This window comes from Rhinolophus ferrumequinum, chromosome 15 (assembly GCF_004115265.2).
Source record: "Rhinolophus ferrumequinum isolate MPI-CBG mRhiFer1 chromosome 15, mRhiFer1_v1.p, whole genome shotgun sequence".
NCBI classification, from domain to species: Eukaryota; Metazoa; Chordata; class Mammalia; order Chiroptera; family Rhinolophidae; genus Rhinolophus; species Rhinolophus ferrumequinum.
The window spans coordinates 40,680,853-40,701,320 of record NC_046298.1 but is presented as its reverse complement, the minus strand read 5'-3'; the positions used below and the strand labels follow the sequence as shown (position 1 = coordinate 40,701,320).

The 20,468-nt window shown below is 48.6% G+C and overlaps 1 protein-coding gene across 1 annotated transcript; it reads left to right on the top strand.

The window, feature by feature from the left end:
• The first annotated feature begins 7,220 nt into the window (after nucleotides 1-7,220).
• On the top strand, nucleotides 7,221-20,108 carry PLAUR (plasminogen activator, urokinase receptor). Its single transcript, XM_033129412.1, has 7 exons — nucleotides 7,221-7,456; nucleotides 9,015-9,125; nucleotides 10,317-10,460; nucleotides 16,155-16,307; nucleotides 16,885-17,019; nucleotides 18,523-18,669; nucleotides 19,518-20,108. The coding sequence occupies exons 1-7, from the start codon at nucleotides 7,405-7,407 to the stop codon at nucleotides 19,772-19,774; spliced, it is 999 nt and encodes a 332-aa protein (XP_032985303.1). The 5' UTR covers nucleotides 7,221-7,404; the 3' UTR covers nucleotides 19,775-20,108.
• Nucleotides 20,109-20,468: the final 360 nt, after the last annotated feature.

The following is a 20,468-nucleotide window of genomic DNA, read 5'->3' as shown; positions in this document are numbered from 1 at the left end:
GGAACAAAGGCTTGAACTGGAGGTGGGGGTGGCGTTAGGCGGAAGTAGGGGGGGGGAGGAAACTAAGGCTCAGAGACCTCAAGGCTCATGTCCAAAGCCACAAAGTGAGAATGTGGGTGTGGCCAGGATTTGAACCTAGACCTCTCTGACTGGACCACTGGGTATCACCAAAAGGGAAGAGGGAAGACAGTCCCCCAACTCCCTGCCCCCATGAAGCCTGCACTGCCCTCCTGCTCCCCCGCCTTGCTCAGTGGGAGTAAGGCCGACCTCCACCACCCCACAAGGGGCTTTCCAGCCTGGATGCTCTGTCTATGTCTGAGTCAACTCTTCATGAGCTTTGAGTCCCACCCACCTCTTTTCTGAGCTATCACTCTGAGGCTGTCCCTTCCCCTGTTTGGGCCCTCCGTGTGTTCATCCACTAAATCGGCGTACCCCAGGGCCAGCAGTGAGTGCTCGACAAATGGCGGCTACCTTAGTGTTGGGGGGATTTGTACTAACGATACTCAGGCCTCAAGTAAACCACAAGCGCATCCAGAGGGGGCTGAGCACTTCAGAGCCAGGTGGTCTGGCTTCAAGTTCCAGGTCTGCCACTTCAAGTTGGGTGGTGTGGGCCAGGTCGTTTTACCCCCCTGAGCCTCAGTTTCCTCGGTAGTCAGACAGGGCAATTAGGAGGACCTACGTCTATGGGCTGCTGTGAGGATGAAATGAGTTGATGTATGTAGACCTCTGAGAACAGTAGGTGCTCTGTATCATCTCATTATCTAGCGTAGGGCCCGGCAAGGCTGGTGTGGGCCTCTCCCCTTGGCTCAGAGGAGACATCCCAAGCAAGAGAAAGGAGCAGTCCAAGGTCACTAGACAGGTCTATCTGCCTGCCCAGACTCCAGGGCGGGTCCCCCAATCGGTATGTACAGTCAAGGAGCTTGCTTTGGAAGGTGCCAACTATAAGGGAGAAAGATAGGATCCTGGGGGCGGCTTTTCCTGGTGGTGGGCTGCAGCAGGGAGAAGCTTGGGGAGGAGGCCCACCTCCTACCGCGTGGACTCAGAGCCACTTAGTCCAGGAGGAGTCAGAAGAAGGAAGAGCAGGCCCCCCAGTCTGGAGTCTGGAGTCATGGAGGAGGGGGTAGCCCTTGGTGCTTCGTGACCAGAAGACACCAGTCTCCTGAAAGGTTAGCTAATAACTCGGGCTGGGTAAACAGGCCACGAACTGCACAAACACAAGACTTGCAGGGTAAAGAGTGTAAAGGGCAGAGAGGCAGCCAAGGGACATTTTCCTGCCCTTAATTTGAAACCTGGAGATAAGGGGACATCAACAGCATTATTTCTTGCATGTATAAGCAAATATGGGCATCCACACCCCGCTTTTATGCACAAACCACAGTGGACCTCCACACTGTTGTTCCCCTAGAGTTTTCCACTTGACAGTAAGGTAACCTGAATTACATAGTTTCCTCTTTCCTTATTCCGTTGGACAAATGTGTCTCTGTGTACAGCGATGTATTTTTCCACCACTAGGTATTACAAACTATGTTGCAATGAAGGACTTTGGGTCCCTATCCATTTCACACAGTACCAAGTTCCCCCAAGTGGTAAGTGGTTGTGTGATGTCAAAAGGTTTTTCTACATTTGTGATTTTGAGAGCAATTGCAAAACATACAAAACATGGGGTTGTACCAACTGATACTCACACCAGCGGTATAGGGGAGTGTCTTTTTACCAACAGACTCACCAACCCTGTGTCTCATCAAACTGTTTTATCTTTGCCAATCCATAGTTGAAAGGGGTGTGGGAGGATGCAAACAGCCACGAATTCTGTGCAGCTTCTTCCATCAAGAGATGGGGTCCAGTTCCCTCTCCTCAACTCTGAGCCAGTCTCGGAATTTGCTTTGACCAATAGAATTCAGCAGAAGTGAGGTTGATTGTGTGTGTTCTGAGCCTCGGATTCAGGGAAACCTGCAGCTTCTGTTCTAAATTTCTTGCTGCTGGGAACACTTTTGCCTCTGTGTGAGTGAGCTTGTCCCCTGTAGGATGAAGCATCCGGAGAGAGGCTCCGGGCATCCCAGCCAGCCCAGCAGAGGACCTTTGAGGGAGGCCATCCAAGACCCACCAGGCCCAGCCCAGACAGCCTAGACCAGCTGGGCCCCGCCAAGCCACAGGATCTTGAGGCATAGTGTTTATCTTTTTTAGCCACTAAACATTGGGGTGATGCAACCCAGCAAAAGCTAACGGATGCACATGGTATTTTTGTGCCATTTTTATACGAGTCATGTGTGCTTCCTCTTCTGTCCTTTGCTAATTTTTCTATTGATTCACAGCAGCTGTATGAGTTTCCTGGGGGCTGTCATAATAATAAAGTATCACAAGCTGGATGGCTTAAAACAACAGCCTCACAATCTGGAGGCTGGATGTCCAAAATTGAGGTATCAGCAGGACTGTGCTCTCTCTGAAACCATGTGAGGAAATCCTGCCTTGACTCTTGCCAGTTTCTAGTGGTTTGCTGGCAATCTTTGGCATTCCTTGGCTTGTAGCTGCATTACTCCAGTTTCTGCTTTCATCACCACCTTGCCTTCTCCCCATTTCTCTATTTTCACATCGTGTCTTCTTAAAAACACCAGTACCACTGGATGAGGGCCCACCCTACCCCACTATGAGCTCATCCTAATTAATTACATTGGCAACAACCCTATTTCCAAATAAGGCCACGTTCTGAGTGCTGAAAGTTAGGACCTCAACCTTTCTTTCTTTTCTTTCTTTTTTTTGTTTTTTTTGGTGGTAGGGGAGGGCACAGTTCAACCCCTAAGAGGAGCATTTCTATCTTAGCAACACAGCCCATGAATTGCCATGATCATTTCTGCACTGACAGGGAAATGGTGGAACTTGAGCTGCAAAGTGCTAAAGGTAAGGAACCTTCTTCTCTTTTTTTACAAACTCTGTGATTTCTGTTCTTCTCTGGATCCCCTCTTCTCCCCAGGTCACCCCAGCCCCGTGAAGCCAGAGAGAAACGTGGCAAAGAGGACTGATAGAGGATGGGAATGGAAAGAGGCTGGGGACTTTTAGCTCCTGGTACCTGTCCCACCCCCTCTCCCCCACCCCCAGGAACAGCAACCCTCACCTTGGCAGCTATGAGCATGGGTGACAGGACCAGACTTGGGTCCAAATCCTGGCTCTACAAGTCATCCTAGGCGAGTGACTTCACCGCTTGTATTAGTTTCCCATGGCGGCTGTAACAAATGACCACAAACTTAGAGGCTTCAAGCAACAGAAATTTATTCTCTTATAGCACTGGGGTTCAGAAATCGGAAATGAGCCTTAAGGGGCCAAAATCGAGGTGGTGGCAGGGTAGCGCTCCCTTGGGAGATGCTGGGTTTTTTTTCAGCTGCTAGAGCTGTACCCTTTGTGTTCCTTTATTCTTGAGCCCTTCCTCCATCTTCAAAGCCAGCAGCAAAGCACCTTCTCTCTCCGACCCTGTTTTCCTCCACTTCCGACTGTAGTCAAACGTCCACCTGCCTCCCTCTATAAGGACACTTGTGATTACATGTAGGGCCCACCTGCATCGTCAGGCTAATGTCCACATTTTAAGATCCTTAACTTAATTACATCTGCAAAACACCCTTCTTTCACATAAGGTGATATTCACAAGTCCCAGGGCTGTGGACCTGGATATCTTTGGGGGACACCATTCAGCTGACCCACCTCTCTAAACTTCAGTTTTCTCAACTGTAAAATAGGACACTGTGAGGATTCACCAAGTCACATAGACAAGGAACTCTCAAGCACTCAACAAAATTAAGAGGGGAAGAGCCTCAGTTTCTCTGCCTGGAAAATGGGGGAAGAGGCGTGTGGACTTCAGGGGGTTCTCAGCTCTTTCACTTCCTAGTGTGTTCCTCTTCTGTCCCACATTTTTGCAGAAAGAAAGCTGAGGCCCTGAGAGGAGTCATCCCCGCATCTAGGAGGTGACCACGTCGGGATGGCAAAGCCACATCAGTGTTGCCTGTTAGGCCTCCTGGAGTTGGGGAGGGAATGGCCACAGCCCACCCCCACCATCAGCCCAGGCCAGAGGCAGTCACTTCCTCAAGCAGGTGGCCAGAGGCTGAGGGGGTCCCAGACATGCACGTGCGTACTCATGCACAACGTCTGTCTCTCACACCCCTCACCTGTCCCCTTCTCTCCTGGTGTGTGTCTCTCTCTGTCTCTCTATTTCTCACTGTCTCTGTCCGTGTCTCTCATTTGCTGTTTTCTTATCTCTGTCTCCCCCACTCTCTGATTTCCTGAGTCAGTGTGTCTGTGGCCTCTCCTCTCTTCTCTCCCCTACTCCCATCTCTAACTGTTACCCCTTTCACTATCTCTCCTTCCTTGTCTGTCTCTCCCTCTCTGTGTCTCTGGTTCAACCTCCTTCAACCTGGTTTGTTTTCTTCCATTTTACTTGTCATTGCCTGACAGCCACAGGTTAGATAACACGTATCTACTCCCCACTGTCACAATGGCGGGGCCTTTGCTTTGTTTCCTGCTGTGTCCCCAGTTCCTGGACCAGTGTGACCCTTACTCAGGAAATGCTGAAGGAATTTGTTGAGCCCTCTCTCTTTCTATTTCACTGTTCACGCATTTCACCTGCATTAAATTGTTCTGATTGGTCAGAAGCATCCTGAGATGAAGACACTATTTATCTTGATCTCTCTCCCTCCCTGTCTCTGCAGGACATTCTCCTCTCCCTCAGCCTGGGGAAGTCCCCGAAACCTGTGGCCTCACCCAGGACACAGCAAGCAGGCAGGAGCTGGAGAACCCCAGGTGAGTCACGAAGAAGTAGCTGGCATTCCTGCCAGTTTTCTGGGATTGTGCATGGGCCCAGCCCACTGCCTGGTCTCTCCCATAACACGTCACTGGACCTCACTGGTGTGGGTCACTCGAGGGAGAGACAGGGAGAACAAGTCAGAGAAAAAGACAGAGAAACAGAGACAGAGAGACAAAGAAAGACAGGCATGGAGAGAGACCAAACACAGATAGAGAGAAGCAGAGATAGAAAGAGAGAAAGAGGTACAGAGAGAAATAGAGTGGCAGAGTCAGAGAGAGACGAGGATGGAGAGATACAGATGAAAAGAATGAAACAGAAAGATAGAAAAAGAGACAGAGAGACACAGAAGAAGAGAGACAGATTGAGATTTGGGAAGACCAGAGAAGTCTCAGTTAGGGATGTGTGGCATCCAAGATACTTCCCTCATTCTTTAAATCAAAGAGGAAACTGTGGCTCAGAGTGGTGAGGTCATCCACCCAGGAAGTAGCAATGCCAGACCAGCTGCATGTGACCCCCCAAACCTGAGCTTTCCTCTCACTGAGAGACGCCTCCCACCCTCCCCAGACCCATTCCACAACTGGGAAAAGCAAGCATCAGTGGGGTAAAGCCACCTGCCCAAGGCCACCAGGACCAAGTGGCTGAACTGAATCCTAAGCCCACTTAGCCCAACACCCCAGTTTTCTATTTCTCTGCCTCATACACATTAATATCTCATCTAGTCTTCGTGCCCAGCCCCAAGAGGGGTCCCATTTTCCACACCAGGAAACAGGCTTGGAAATGAGGCTGTCTGTTGGCCCAGGGTGACCCAGCTAGGGGATGGGCAGCATGACAACCACTGACCTCAGACAGATGACGTGTCTCCACCTCCCTTCTCACCCCACGGAGAGGAACTAGGGCCAGAGTCTAGAGTTGGGGACAACAACAATACTAAGGGCAGTTACAGTTTCTTATTGAGCACCTACTATGTGCCAGGCACTGTGGCAAGCACGTTGGGTGCATTCTTTTAAGTCCCTAGCAGACTAGCCCTGGGAGGGAAGCACTTGTTATCTCTGCTTTTCAGGTAAGAAGCTTGAGGCACAGGGAGGTTAAGTAACCTGCCCAAGGTCACACAGCTAGTGAGTAGCTGGAATTTGAACCCTCAGAGCCTGGTGCCAGCTCCCACGCTCTTAACCACTAGGCTATATTGCCTCTTAGGCCGGAAGATTTCTTTGGGATTTTTCTTACCTGATCTTTAAATTATTAGCTTAAGGCTTCAATGAATGAGTAAGAATAACAATAGTATCATTGTTAGTATAGTGGTAGAGGTAGCTACTACTTACTCATTGCCTGCTACTCTCTCCCTTCCTCTTTCTGTTCCAGTTACACAGCTGTTCCTCGATCATCACGCATGCTTCCACCTCAGGGCTCTTCACCGGCTGTTTCCTCTCCCTAGAACTCTTCCTGCACCATTTGCCTGACTTCTTCTCTCACCACATTCAGCCTCTGCTCACATGCCACCTGCTCAGGGAAGCCCTCCAGAATCACCCCCACTTAAACAGACCACACTTCACTTGTAACTTGCACCTCCTTCAACCTGGTTTGTTTTCTTCCATTTTACTTGTCATTGCCTGACAGCCACAGGTTAGATACTACTCCCCACTGTCACAAGGGCAGGGCCTTTGCTTTGTTTCCTGCTGTGTCCCCAGTTCCTGGACCAGTGTGACCCTTACTCAGGAAATGCTGAAGGAATTTGTTGAGCCCTCTCTCTTTCTAGTTCACTGTTCACGCATTTCACCTGCATTAAATTGTTCTGATTGGTCAGAAGCATCCTGAGATGAAGACACTATTTATCTTTTGCATTTTATTTTACTTTAAATAATTGTATTATGAATCTTTACAAACACACAGAAAAGGAGGCAAAATGGCATGTAACTTACCTTGATCTAATTGATACAAAAATTTTGCCGTTTTGCCTTTCTTTTTTCTTAAAGGAAAGTATATTAAAGTAAATGCAGACATCGGTGACATTCACCTCTAAATAGCTCGGTGAGCTGTAAAAAATTAGAACAATTTTCCCACATAACCAAAAATCCATTGTCATAACAGCACTATCTACTTTTTGGCTTAAGTGTTTTAAGGTAACTTAGAGACATTATATTATTTCACCCCCAAATATTTCAGCGTTCATCTCTAAATGATAAAGACATTTTCCCACTTAACCACGACACTGTCACCATCCCTCCAAAACAAAACTAGCAAAAATCCTATGTTAGCTAATAATCAGCCACAAATTTCCCATCAGGACAAGTTTTATTCAGAGAGATGAGTTCCCTCACTCAAGATCCCATAACAAGAAGAGGAAGAACTGGAATTTGCACCCCGGGAGTCTGAGGACAGAGCAGTGACCATGGCCACGTGAGTCAGAGCAGAGCCAGCCCCCAGTCCCAGCTAGCTGGTCACGCCCTGGTAAAGGAAGTTTGGTGGTAGGACGTGGGGGAAGAGCGGGGCGCCCACGCATCTGGGACTGACTCGCTCTTTCGCAAATCTTCTGGGAGGAGCCCCTGGGGCCACAAAACTTCTCCCTCCCGGGGCTAATCTCAGAGGTGCAGAGAGGCAGCGAACAGGAGACGCTGCCGGACATGGGATTCTCCCTGCTGCTGCAGCTGCTTCTGGTTCAAACCTGCATACGGGGTAGGTGCTGGGTCCCCAACACCTGAGCTGGGAACTGGGTCTGACGGCGGGGGCGGGAAGGGACGGGAGAGGATGGGGACTTGGGAGTCTGATGAGTTGGAGGAGGAGGGGAGCTCGGTTCCCAGTCCCGCAACTCAAATGATAATTCCACTGCTATCTGCAGCCCCACGCGGCACAGTGCCTGACACACAGTAGGCGCTCAGGAAATGTTAGTTGAGCGAAGGCATTTAACAACAGCCACCGTTTAGTGAGTGTGCTCTTTATTCCAGGCGCTCCTCTAAGCAACTGCCCTGTAATTTCAAACTGGGCGGGCGGAACTATTTTAACCTCGTTTCACAGAGAAGAAATCTGAGGCACAGAGTAACTAGTCCGAGGTCACACAGCCGGTCCTTGAATAAGTGGGATTCTGGCTCTCCACTCTGCCGGATCCCCCACTCCCTTGAAAGACAGGGAGGACACTGCCTCATTCTACACAAGATCTAAAGAGAGTCAGGCGGAGTGTTGCAGAGCTAGGGGCTGGGGACCCAGGGCTTGTCCCTTGAGGACCCTTACCTTTCACTACCCCCTAGCCAACGAGACCTTAGCATCGTCTCCTTTCCCCGGAAAAGGCAGGGGGAAAGGTTAACAAAACAAAAGGAAAGTGAGAAGGAACCGAGTCAAGGCGGGGCGGGTGGGGGTGGTGGTGTTTGGGGTTGGGGAGTATTTCGGCAATGAATAAGCCGGAAAGCTCTCCGGATCGTTGGAGGACCAGAATGAGTAATGACTCTGGGGTGGCGAAGGGGCCCACAGGGGAGGTCTGGTGGGCGGGGCTAGGCCTTGGAGGAGGGCTAGTGGGCAGAGCTGTAACCTCGTGGAGGAGCTAGTAGGAGGTGCTAGAACTTCGGGAAGGAGCAAGAAGGAGGGAGAGAAAAGAGTGGAAAGTAATTAGTGGGTGGTGCTAGGACCTGGGGGAGGAGCTGGAGGGCGGGGAGGGAACCTCCGGGAGGCTTCAGTACGTGCTACAGTACACTTGGGGTTACAATCTCCTGAGGGCTGATGGGCAGTGTTGGAACTTCGGAATGGACTGAGGGGCGGGGAGAGGGCTTTGGGGAGAGGCTACAGCTGGGGGTAGAACCTGGGGAAGTTAGTAGGGGGCAGAGGGGACACTGGTAGAATGTAAAGATGACCGGAGTCGGATGAGGATGGAACACCCTTAGAAGAGCTGGCGAGGCGCAGTAGAGAAAAGGACCTAAATGGAAGCAGGGCTAGATCGACAGAAAGGGTGGGGACAGGACTTTCAGGCTAGGCCCTGCGCGGATAGATTTCAAGGGAAAGGAGCGAGGGCAGAACTGTAGCGAAGGATTTGTGGGCAGGGATAGCACCTCGAGCTAAAAGATAGACTAGAAGTGCAGCTAGATGGCCCCAGTCCAGCGTTGGAACCCAGCGACTGCAGAACGTAGAGCACAAACCTGGGTGCACAGAGCCTGGCGACTTGGTCCTGGTATTGAGACGTGAGTGGGCGCAAGGGGGATTGTGGCGCGGAGCGATAACAACTTCTGTCCTCTCCTTCTCTGCCCAGCCTCCTGGGGCCTGCAGTGCGTGCTGTGTGATATCACGGGGAGTTGCCAGGTGAAAGAGTGTGCCCCTGATCAGAACCTCTGCAGGACCACCGCCATTCACACGTGGCAAGGTGAGCTTCCCCACTCCAGCGCGACAGGGAATGTGGGTGATCAAGAAACCTTATCTCACTTATGGATGATGTGATGCGGAGTTGCGCACCTGAAATCTATGTAATTATGCTGGCAATTGTCACCCCAATAAATCAAAAATAAATTAAAAAAAAAAAGAAACCTTATCTCGCCAGCTATCAGGGAAATGCAGACGAAACAGACAAGGAGACCCTGTTTCACACCCATCAGATTGACAAACATTTAAAAATGTGACAATACTGGGGTGGATGAGCATGTGGAGCTGCTGCCCCTGCTTTTAGGGGACAGTCGGTGGCTCCACGTCACAGAGCGATTTGGCAACGTGTGGCCTAGATGAAGATGAGCGTGTCCTCCAGCCAGCGGTGCAACTCCTAGGAATATAGACATACCAAAGCACCTTGGCCACATGTGCCCAGGGATACATGTATAAGAATGTTTTTAGTAGTAATGTGATATGGAAAATTGGACCCTACAGTCAGTCAGCAGCAGAGAAGAAAATTAAGGTATAATTACATACTGGAATACGACACAGCAGTTTATATGAAAAAAAGTAGAGCTGCAGGTATTATGTGGATACATCTCAAAAACGTAAGGTGGAGAGAAAAAAACCACGTTACCTGTGAAATAAGAAAAACCATAGTATATGTTGTTATGCATACAAAGTGTGAGAAGTACCTACACCAGTGGTTGCCTCTGAACAGGGCGTGGGGAATGTGATTTGGGGGTGTGAACAGGAGGCTTTCACTGTATCTTTTAAGTTTAGTTTATTTTTAAAAATATCTGATTAAATATAGCAAAAATGCTAAAATTTTAATCAAGTTAGGTGATGAATACACAGTATTTATTATTTTATTGTCTTTTACTTTTGGGTAAGCTGGAAGCATTTTCCTTTTAAAATTTCTATTAGAAGCATCTCCCTGCTAAGATCATGAAGCTGGGAGGGAGAAGTAGATGGATCTAGAAGGTTCCAGTGATACTGTTGTCACCAAGTAGGCTCCCAGAGACGGGGGCAGAGAGGGTGTGTAACTCCAGAAAAGGCAGAGTTGGACCCAAACAACACCAGAGGCCTGGCAGGGATCAGCCCCAGGAGTGGGTGACCTTAAGACCAGGAGTGTTAGGCGCTGGTTGGGCCCAGGGGAGCCTCTGGGGTGACAAAGATATATTTCTCACAGAAAGTGAAGATCTGGAGCTGGTGGAGAGAGGCTGTGCCCACCCAGAGAAGACCAACCGGACCATGAGCTATCGAACAGGCGTGAAGATCATCACCCTGACAGAGGCCGTATGTGAGTCAGACTTGTGCAACCGGCCCAAACCTGGTGAGTAGGGCAGCCCTCGCCGTGCCCAACCCGAAACCATCCCCAATTCAACCTCATCGTCATCCCCAGTCCTATGCCACCCCAACCCCAAGTCCACGCCTTACCCCAGGACCAACCCAACTCAAACCTTTCCTTATCCCAAACGTATCTCCAGCGCAGCCCCACCCCCAATCCCAACTCAACCTCACCTCCAGTCCCATCCCCAAATTCATGTCACCCCAGCGCCCTCCAACTCAAACCCATCCTCATTCCAAACACATCTCTAGCCCCATCCCCAAATGTAGCAAAAATGCTACATCTCATCTCAAACTGTGGCCAGTCCCTACCCCGACTATAAACTCGTCCCCCTCCCTAACCCTGTCCCATCCCACATGTGTTTGTTTTTATGGCTGTTAGGTATAAGATGCAACTTCTGTCCTTAAGAAACTATGCACACATACTCCCACTCCAGAGGTAGAGGAGGTACCTTACTGATGTTTTGCTCTCTACTTCTTTCCACGGGACAGGAGATGGTTCAGGCAACTAGATGCTATAAGATAAAAGACCAAGGACACCAGAGACTTAAAATTCTTAAGGGAAGTCAAAAACGATGGATTCACAGGCTGTACCGGGCTCAGAAATTTCCCTAGAATAGATGGTCTTTGACTGGACCATCTGAAAAAGACATGACCAGTGAAAAAGAATGTGAAAAAACTTCCACAGCCCTTTTGTTGAGTTTCATAGTTTTAGGCTCAGGTCAGTTTAAGAAAAAGACTTAGGAAGCCTCCAATTCCCCAAGTTCCCACAGGAGAGGAAAGATGGGAAGGATTGGACCCATGTTGCATGGTCAGTCAGAGATTCCTCTTTCTGGCCCTGGTGAGGAAGGAAATTGGTTAAGGCCAGACGAGTCACAATGTCGTCAGTAAGCAGAGAGACTGCGTTTGCACTGGTTTTTTTTTTCCTTATTCTTCAACCATCCTGACCTCAAACTTTTTATCTGTTGGTCGGGAACTGAATCAAATGTTCATTTTCAAGGAAGTGACGAGAGAGAATGCCAACTTCCTCTCTCGGTTAGATGTGCATAAGGAAAACACTAATAATTGAGTCTACGTAATGCTTATAATAAGAGATACTATGCAAAGTATCTGACAAGAGTGGTCAATGCAGGAGGTATTGATCGATGGGAATAGATCCTTGGGAGCCCCCTACTGGGTCTAGCGTTACCCTTTAGCTGATAGATCTCAGGGACATGAGGGTTCTAAAGAAAAAGTTGGGAGTGGTCATGTGCCCACCAGGGAGCTTGAGGCAGCATTTCTAATGCCATCTTACCCTGCTTCTGGTGACTAGAATAGTTGGCTAAACCATGTCCTGTGATACTGGAACACAGCAGTACCAAGACAGCCTTGAGCCCTTCCCCCACGGGGCTCACAGTCCAGTGGAGGGAGGGCGGTGACAGACCCATCATCAGACAATGACTGCCAGGATTAATCAGAACTGGGATAGGGGAAGCACAGGCAGAACCATAATAAGGGAAACAGAGACCAGAGGGGTCAGAGCTGTCATGGAGAAGCACAGTCCAGAATTGTCAGGGCTGCAATGGGGGAAACAGAGGCCACAATGATCAGGTCTGGGATGAGTGAAGAGTAGGCGCTGTGGGACCCTAGAGATACTTGACTCAGTCAGGCAAAGTTTCCCAGAGGAAGCAACAGCTGAGCTGGATCTCAAGGGATGCGTAGGAATCAGACTGCTGAAAAGACAGTGGAAAGGGTTTTCCAGGCAAAGGGAACCATTGATAAAAAGGCCTAGCGGTGGGTGAAGGTACTATGGCTGGAGAAAGGGAAAAATGGGGTGACGGGAGCTGGTGAAATTGGAAGGGACATATTACACAGAGCCTTCTAGGCTGTGGTGAGGAGTGTAGACTTCACCCGGGGAACAGTGGGAGGTCATGAAAGGGTTTTAAGCAAAGAGTGTCACAGTCAAATTTGTATTTTTTAAATATATTCTGACCTCAGAGTGGGGAGAGATTGGAGGGAAGCAATGATAGAGGGAAGATAGAAGAGGGGAGACTGATTGGGAGGTGGGTGAGACTGTCCAGGTGAAGAAGAAGGTGGCCGGATTAGAGTGTCAGCCCTGCAGATGGAGAGAAGTGGATGGATTTAAGAACATTTACCAGGCAGATGAGCAAGACTTAGTCATGGATTAGATATGGCGGTGGGTTTGCCATTCTGATTATGATGGAGTCGCTTGTATCAGAGTAAGTCCCCCACCGATAACAGCTAGAAAAGCTGGACAGATTATAAAGTTATTTGAAGTCACTAGAGCGCAGCAGATGAAGAGAAGAACTTGAGGTGCTACAATCTTTGAAATAAGGGAAGCACAGGAGTTGAGTTCCACAGACAAGCTAGGGGTTTCCTTGAGTGCACTTTCCAATTTGCTGCTGTTGGGGGGCAAATAGAACCCAAACAGAAAGCCATCGTTGCTAGACTGGGAAAACCGAGGTTGGAGTCTAGGGCTGCCAGAGTGTCTGGAAAATGAAAGTTAAAATCCTGGAATGCATGGAACCACAGAAAAGGGAGTCCCGAAATCTGCAAATTACTTCCTTCAAGTCATTGGCAAGCTGTACATGCATAGGGTGTGACTCCAAGAAACTCAGCAGAAAATAGCATCTGGGAAGCTACAGAACTGAGCTAGGATTCCAGCAGGGATAGGATGCTAGGGAGACTGAAGTTGCCAAGTTGGCGACAGCGGCATTGGTACCATGTCAGGCTTTCCTCTGAGACCACACCATAGGAGTAAGGACAAAACTGCAATAGACCAGCCCCAAAATGCTTAATTCCAATCCTCGATGGGAAGAAAACCTAACCCTTGTTGGTAGAAGATAATATCATTTAGAGCAGGGGTGTCCAAACTGCGGACCGCGGGCCAACTGCGGCCCGTGATCCATATTTAATTGGCCCGCAGCAAATTCCAAAAATATATTTAGTTTACTTAAATAAACCAGGTGAGGCAATACGTACTTCACCTCGAGTGAGTGGCCCGGCTGTTTGTGTATTTTACAGCGTGTGGCCCTTGGTGAAAAACGTTGAAAAAAGTTTGGACACCCCTGATTTAGAGCCTTTACAAATTTTCACCTGTAATGTCTGGCATCTAATCAAAACTTACAAGACAGCCCGAGGAAAACAAAAAGGACCAATTGACCGGAGACCAAGAGAAGATTTAACAGTAGACACAGATTAATAATGATTCAGATATTGGAGTTATTAGACAGGGAGCTTTAAAATAGCTATGATTGACATATTCAAGGAAGTAGAGGAAAAGATAAGTTTTAGCAGAAATCTGGAATCTATTTTTTTAAAGTCAAACAGGAAATATAGAAGAGTGACTACAATTAAAAACTCAATAGATATGCTTAATAGAGACCAGAAATAGCAGAGAAAAAGGATTAAAGAACTAGAAAACAAGGTAGTAGAAGTTACCAGCTTGACGCCTAGATGTGGAGGTTTAAGGAGTCTCCCAGGTTTCCGCTCTGGGACCTGGATGGGGCCACCTCAGAGATGTGGAATTCAGGAGAAGGAGCAGGTCTGGGGAGGATATGAAGAGTTTCTTTTGGGGCATGTAGAGATTCAGGTATTTGGGGGATAGCTAGGGGCTCCAGGAGGCATTTGCATGTATAGGTGTGCAGCTCAGAGAGAAGTCTTGCCTGGAGAGAAACTTGTGACTTCCCAGCAGATGGGTAGAAATGAAGGCACGTCAATAGGTAACATCCCCATGGGAGAGAGTGTGTACCACGAGAAATGAAAAGGGCGTAAGACAGAGAGCCCTGAGGATCACCCACATTTAGAAGAGCAAGCTAAGAAGAAGATTTCCCAAAGACACCTATGAGTGGTATGAGACAGATATTTTGGCAATGATGGCAATTTTTGTTTTCACTTCCATGGAAGTTCATGTGAGAAAACATGGGTTGTTGGCCTTTTAGTTATTTTTCTCTGGGGGTGGGTATTTGGCCTTTGATGTAATTGAGTCACCTAATTACAGCTAATGGCCTGCCTGTTGACAGCTTTGGCTGAGACACCTCTCTCACTTCTCTAAGACTTGGCCCAAACTCAATTCAGATATCTGGGATCAGAAAGGGGGGGGGGGCATGCCAGGCTTGGCAGTGGTGTGAGCCAAGGCCTGGGCAGAGGAACAACGGGTGAATCCAGGGAAAAGGAACTCATCCACTTGGCCTGAACTAGAAAGTTTGTGTGAAAGGCAGTTATCATAGATCAATCAGGTGAGGCTTTGATCCCTGACACAATTGGGTAGCGTATTATCTATTGCTACATTACAAATTGCCCCAAAACTTAAAACAAAAATAAGCATGTATTATTTCACAAAGTTCCTGAAGGTCAGGAATCTGGGAGTGGCTTAGCTAGTTGGTTCTGGATCTTTTACATAGTTGTAGTCAAGATGACAACTGGGCTGCAGTCATCTGAAGGCTTCAGTCACATGGATGATCCTTTCCCGTGGCTTTGGCAGAGGCCTCAGTTCCTTGCCATACAGACCTCACCATGGGGCTGCTTGAGTGTCCTTATAACATGGCAGCTGGCTTCCCCCAGAGCAAGTGATTCAAGAAAGAGCCAGGAAAAAGTTGCAGTGTCTTTTACAATCTAGCACAGAAGTCACACACCGTCATTTCCACAGTATCCTATTGGTTACACAGGTCAGCCCTCTTCTTTATGGGAAAGGACTATGTGGCCTTTGCATGAATACCAGGAAGCAGGGATCATTGTGGCTGTCTTGGAGACTGGCCACCACAGGGAACAACAGAAGGGTTTTAAGTCATTGTTCATTCATTCATTCTTTCTGTCATTTAATAAATATTTATTCAACATTTTCTCTGGCCCAGGCCTTCCGCTGCATGGTGTTGGGCACAGAGATGACCAAGACAGCCTGGGTCTTACTCTCCTGGGGTTCAGAGTCCACTGAGGGAAACAAACCTGTCACCAGGCAGGGATGACCCAGAGTGAGCAGGGCTGGCATTCAGGACCCCAGAGGGGAACCTGATCCAACCTGGGAGGTCAGGGAGGGCTTCTTGGAAGAGGTGAAATTGGAGATGATGCCTGAAGAATGAGTAAGAGGTAGGGAAAGTAGGGAACAAGGGAGCAATGGGTGCAGAGGCTGGATCCCAAGCCTGCACTTAATGATGACCCTCAAATAACAGGGATTTAAGCAAGGTAGAAAGCATGTATATTGGGACCGTGGGAAGTTGTGTGGAGCAGAGTCTGAGGGACTCGTGGAGGGAGATGAGGCAGGAGAGGTGGCCAGGACCTAGTCTTTGATGGGCCTTGAATGCCACACTGAAAATCTTGGATTTTATTCTGAGGGCACTGAGAAGCCATGGAGGGATTTTGAGCAGGGGAGAGACAGGGTCAGATTTGAGTATTAGAGACATCCTTCTAGGGCCATGTGGGATGTATTGGAGCTGGGGTGGGGGTGGCAAGAATGGAAACCAGGAGGCCAGGGAGGAAGCTGGTATTGAAGGAGGTCTGAGCTGGACCTGGTCATGGGGCTGGAAAGGAGGGAATGAGTTGTAGAAACATTCAGAATGGCCAAGGCTTGATGATTGGCTGAAGGGTGGGATGAGGAGACAATGATGCTGAGGCGAGTCCTCAAGGGAGCTGGATCTCTAGGACTCTCCCCATGGAGTCTCCCTCTCTTGCCCCTCCCCAACAGGCCGAGTTGTCACCTTTCCCCGAAGCCGTTACCTCGAATGTGTTTCCTGCGCCTCTTCAGACCTGAGCTGTGAGAGGGGCTTGGACCGAAGCTTACAATGCCGCAGCCCTGGAGAAGAGTGCCTGGACATGGTGACCCACCACAGCCTGGAAGGTGAGCCCCAACCTGCCAGCAACTCCTCCCTGCTTTGTTCCTCCCCATTAAGCCTGCACTTAATGATGACCCCCAAATAACAGGGATTTAAGCAAGGTAGAAAGTTACTTCTCTCACACACAAAAAGTCCAGTGATAGGAAGTCCAGGGCCACTAGGACAGTTCCACAGTCACCAGGCACCCAGATGCCGTCTCATTTCTTACATGTTGCTTCCATTCTCAATGTTGCCTCAGAGTCCAAGATGGCTGCCAGAGTTCCAGGCCTCGTGTCCAAGTTCCAGGAAGGAGGAAGGGGAAAAAAGGCAAAAAAGGGGTACCTCTCCTTTTGTAAGAGTTCCTCTTTCTGGAAGTCTCATAAAACCTTTCTACTTGTATCACATTGGCCAGAACTCAGCCACATGACTATACCCACAGAGACTGGAAAATGTGTCTTTTGCCTAGATATATGGCTACCCCCCAAAAAACGAGAGTCCTATAATGAAGGGTGAAGCAGAGAATGGGCAGGTGACTGCTGCGGTGGGCAAATCCGGTCTCAGCCCCTCATCAACAATCTGACCTCTCTCCTCTGCCCCCGACAGGAAATCCAGGTGATGAGCGCCATTCCCGCGGCTGTGGCAACCTTCCTGGCTGCCCAGGCCCCACCGGCTTCCACAACAACCATACCTTCCACTTCCTGCGGTGCTGCAACACCACCAAATGCAATACGGGCCCAGGTAAGGGGCAGGGGACCTGGTGTGAGGCCTGAGATCAGTTCAGGGAGGTGCCCTCGGGCTCACTGCTGCTCAAAGACAAACCCCTCCTCTCTAGGTCTCTGTTTCCTCCTCTGAAAGATGGACATAGCAAGCCCTTCCTCAAAGCAGGATTTTGTGGTAATTCAGTGTCTATCAAACCTTCACCAAAACCCACATGTGATGCTTCCTACATCCTCTTGAATCCTTTCATTGCTCACCACCCTGGTCCAAGCCACCATGACCTCTCGCTTAGATTGTCGCAATAACTTCCTCACTGGTCCCCCGGCTTCCACTCCTGCCACCCAACAGACAGTGGTCAAAACAGCAGCAAGAGAAATATTTTTTTAGATGTCAATCAGATCATGTCATTCTCCTTCCTCAAGCACTGTAAGGACTTCCCATTGCTTGTAGAGTAAAATCCAAAGGCTATACTACGCCCTCTGTAATTCGTCACCCATCTGCCTCATGGTCTTCATTTAGTTTCTGCAGCTGCCAAACTCTGCCTGCCTCATGGCCTTTGCGCATGCAGTACCCTCCACCAGGAACACGTCTCCCCCAAGAGTTCACCTAGCTGACTACTTCTCATTCCGTCTCCGTTTTAAAGTATCGTCCTCAGTGAAACTTTCCCTGTCCCTCCCCTTCAATATAATCTAGATCCTTTGTGTTATGCTGTCTCTATAAACCAGTACTGTCCGACAGAACCTTTCACAGTAATGGAAATGTTCCATATCTTGACTGTGCAATATGGTAGCCACTACCACAAATGGCTATGGAGCCCTTGAAATGTTCACTGAATTTTGAATTTTATTTAATATTAATTTCAATGTAGGTACAACCACATGTGGCTTGTGGCTACTATATGGGATAATGTCGCTCTAAATTGTAAGTTCTGTCAGGGCAGGGACTGTTTCATCTTACACAGCTGCTTACCCGGTGCCTGGTCAGATAGAGACTCGCGGGGAGCCTGGATTCTGATTTTCTCTCTCATGCCCTATAGAACCCCGCTAAAAGAGAGTGCCATTCCAACGTCTGACCACAAGGGGGCTCCATGACATCTCAGGCTGAGAGTTGGGAGTGTCGACTGAAAAATAATATTGACTAGGTACTTCGTTACCAAAAAGGACTTATTCTGGAAAAAGACAAAAAAAGAAAAGGGTTGCAATCCAGCACATGCAGAGATGGCAAGCTACGTGCACATTCTGGCCTGCGTGCCAAGATGGAGGGGTATTTAAGGAAGGGAAAAAGCAAGTAGAACCATAGAGTTTTGTTATGAAGGAAATTAGAACCATCGAGTTCCTCCTGTAGGATTCTTGAGTGAGCTTCCATAAGCCCTAGCTCCTACCATAGACCCTCATGCTTACCTACGTTTCCTTAAAAGTTCCAGTTCCTCTTTATCAGGAGTCAGTGCAAGGAAGGACACCCCTCCCCAGACCCCCTACTCCATGCTCATTTTGTTGGTTTCTGTGTCATTTCTCTTCTCTCAAGTCCTGGAACTTAGAAACCTGCCACTGAATGGCCTCCAGTGTTACAGCTGTGAAGGGAACAGGACCCATGGATGCTCCTCTGAAGAGACCTCCCTCACCGACTGCCGAGGCCCTATGAGTCGATGTCTGGAAGCCACAGGCACTCATGGTGAGGCCCTTGGGGGAGGTGGGAGGGGATGTTTAATGAGGGGGATTCTTTAAGAGGTCAACTTCCAGTTTAGCTGGACTTAACTGAGGTGGATCTTTCTGTGGAAAAGGTAGGACTTCCTTCAGGAGGGTGCAAATTGTAGTAAGGAATTAGGACTTGTCCGTTAGGACATGGATATTTTGGCGGTAGAAACGTGGACTTCTTTGGGGGTGGGACTTCCTTAGGTGGGTGGGACTTACTGCAGACCTCCTTGATTTCTATCCTGTGACATTCTGGAAAGATCTCTGTTCCAGTGGTTCTCCAACTTTTTGATCTTAAGATCCCTTCACTCTCTTAAAAATTATTGTTCATGTCAGTTATATCTATAGATATTTACTGTATTAGGAGTTAAAACTGAGAAATTTATTTAAGATGTATTTATTAATTCATTTTAAAATAGCAGTTTAAAACTCATTACATGTGAACATATTTTTATGAAAAAAAGCAACTGTATTTTCTAAAATGAAAAAATTTAATGAGAAGACTGGCATTGTTCTACAGTTTTGCAAATCTCTTTAATGTCTGGCTTAATAGAAGACAGCTGGATCCTCATATCTGCTTCTGCATTCAATCTGTTGCAAGATCACGTGTCCTGGTGTTTCTGGAAAACCCCACTGTACACTTCTGAGAGTGAAAAAGCCAAATGATGTTTTAGCATTATTATGAGAATAATTTCAACTTCACAGATGCGCTGGACCACTTAGAACTTCTGTTTTCCCCAGGTGCCATCTACCATAAGGTGGCATGTCACCCAGTGAGAAGCTCAGGCCCCAGACCTGGGAGTCTCACATAGTTTTCTCTCTCCGCAGAGCTGGGGAACCAAAGCTACATAGTAAGGGGCTGTGCGACGCCCTCATGGTGCCAAGGCCTACACGTGGCTGAAGCCTTCAGACTGACCCATTTCGACGTCTCATGCTGTATTGGAAATAGGTGTAATGACCCAATGCTGGATATTCAGCCCCGCAGAGGGGGCGCCCCTCGGCCTGGCCCTGACCACCTCAGCTTCACCATCGGCACCCTACTTGTGACTGCCAGACTATGGGGAGGCACTCTCCTTTGTACCTGAACCCCACATTCTCCCTGCCCTGGCTGGATCCAGGGATCCCTTTGCCCTTCCCTCAGTTCCCAGCCCTGCAGACTTGCTGTGTGACTTCAGGCTAGTGTGCTGTCTTCTCCGGGCCTGTTTTCCTAGCTGTGAAAATACCTATCTTTGTATTTTGAATTGTGAGAACCTGAGGAAAAATGCTGGAGAAAGGCGCTGGGCCATCAGGAGATCTCTTCTTACTATTAATATTGTTACTGCTGTTGTTGTTATTATTAATTAATATTTGTTTTATTTAATATTTTATACTTACATAAAGATTTTTGTATCAGTGAACAAGGCCAGATCTGCCCTTCTCCATAGAGTCTATCTTTGGGAGGAGGGATGCGGGGGCACCCTTCCTCAGGCTCCTGGAACTAGGGGTCAGCTAGTAGGACACAGGCATTGAAGACCCCCCACCTTGGGAGCAGTCTCATGTGGGCTTGCACCCTATGCTGCCTGCAGATCTATTTTTGGGCTCCAAATACAACCTTCTAACTCACCCACCCAAGCAATGATCTTCCAGTGTCGTCTCCCAAACTCCAAAGATCAAGACTGTTTTGTCGTTCTAAGGAGACATGTCTGCATATCCGGGGGACTGTGAGACAGGAACTCCCTTAATGCACTACAGTGAGCAATAAGGACAGGACTGCATTTCTCCTGATGCCCTGGGCACAGG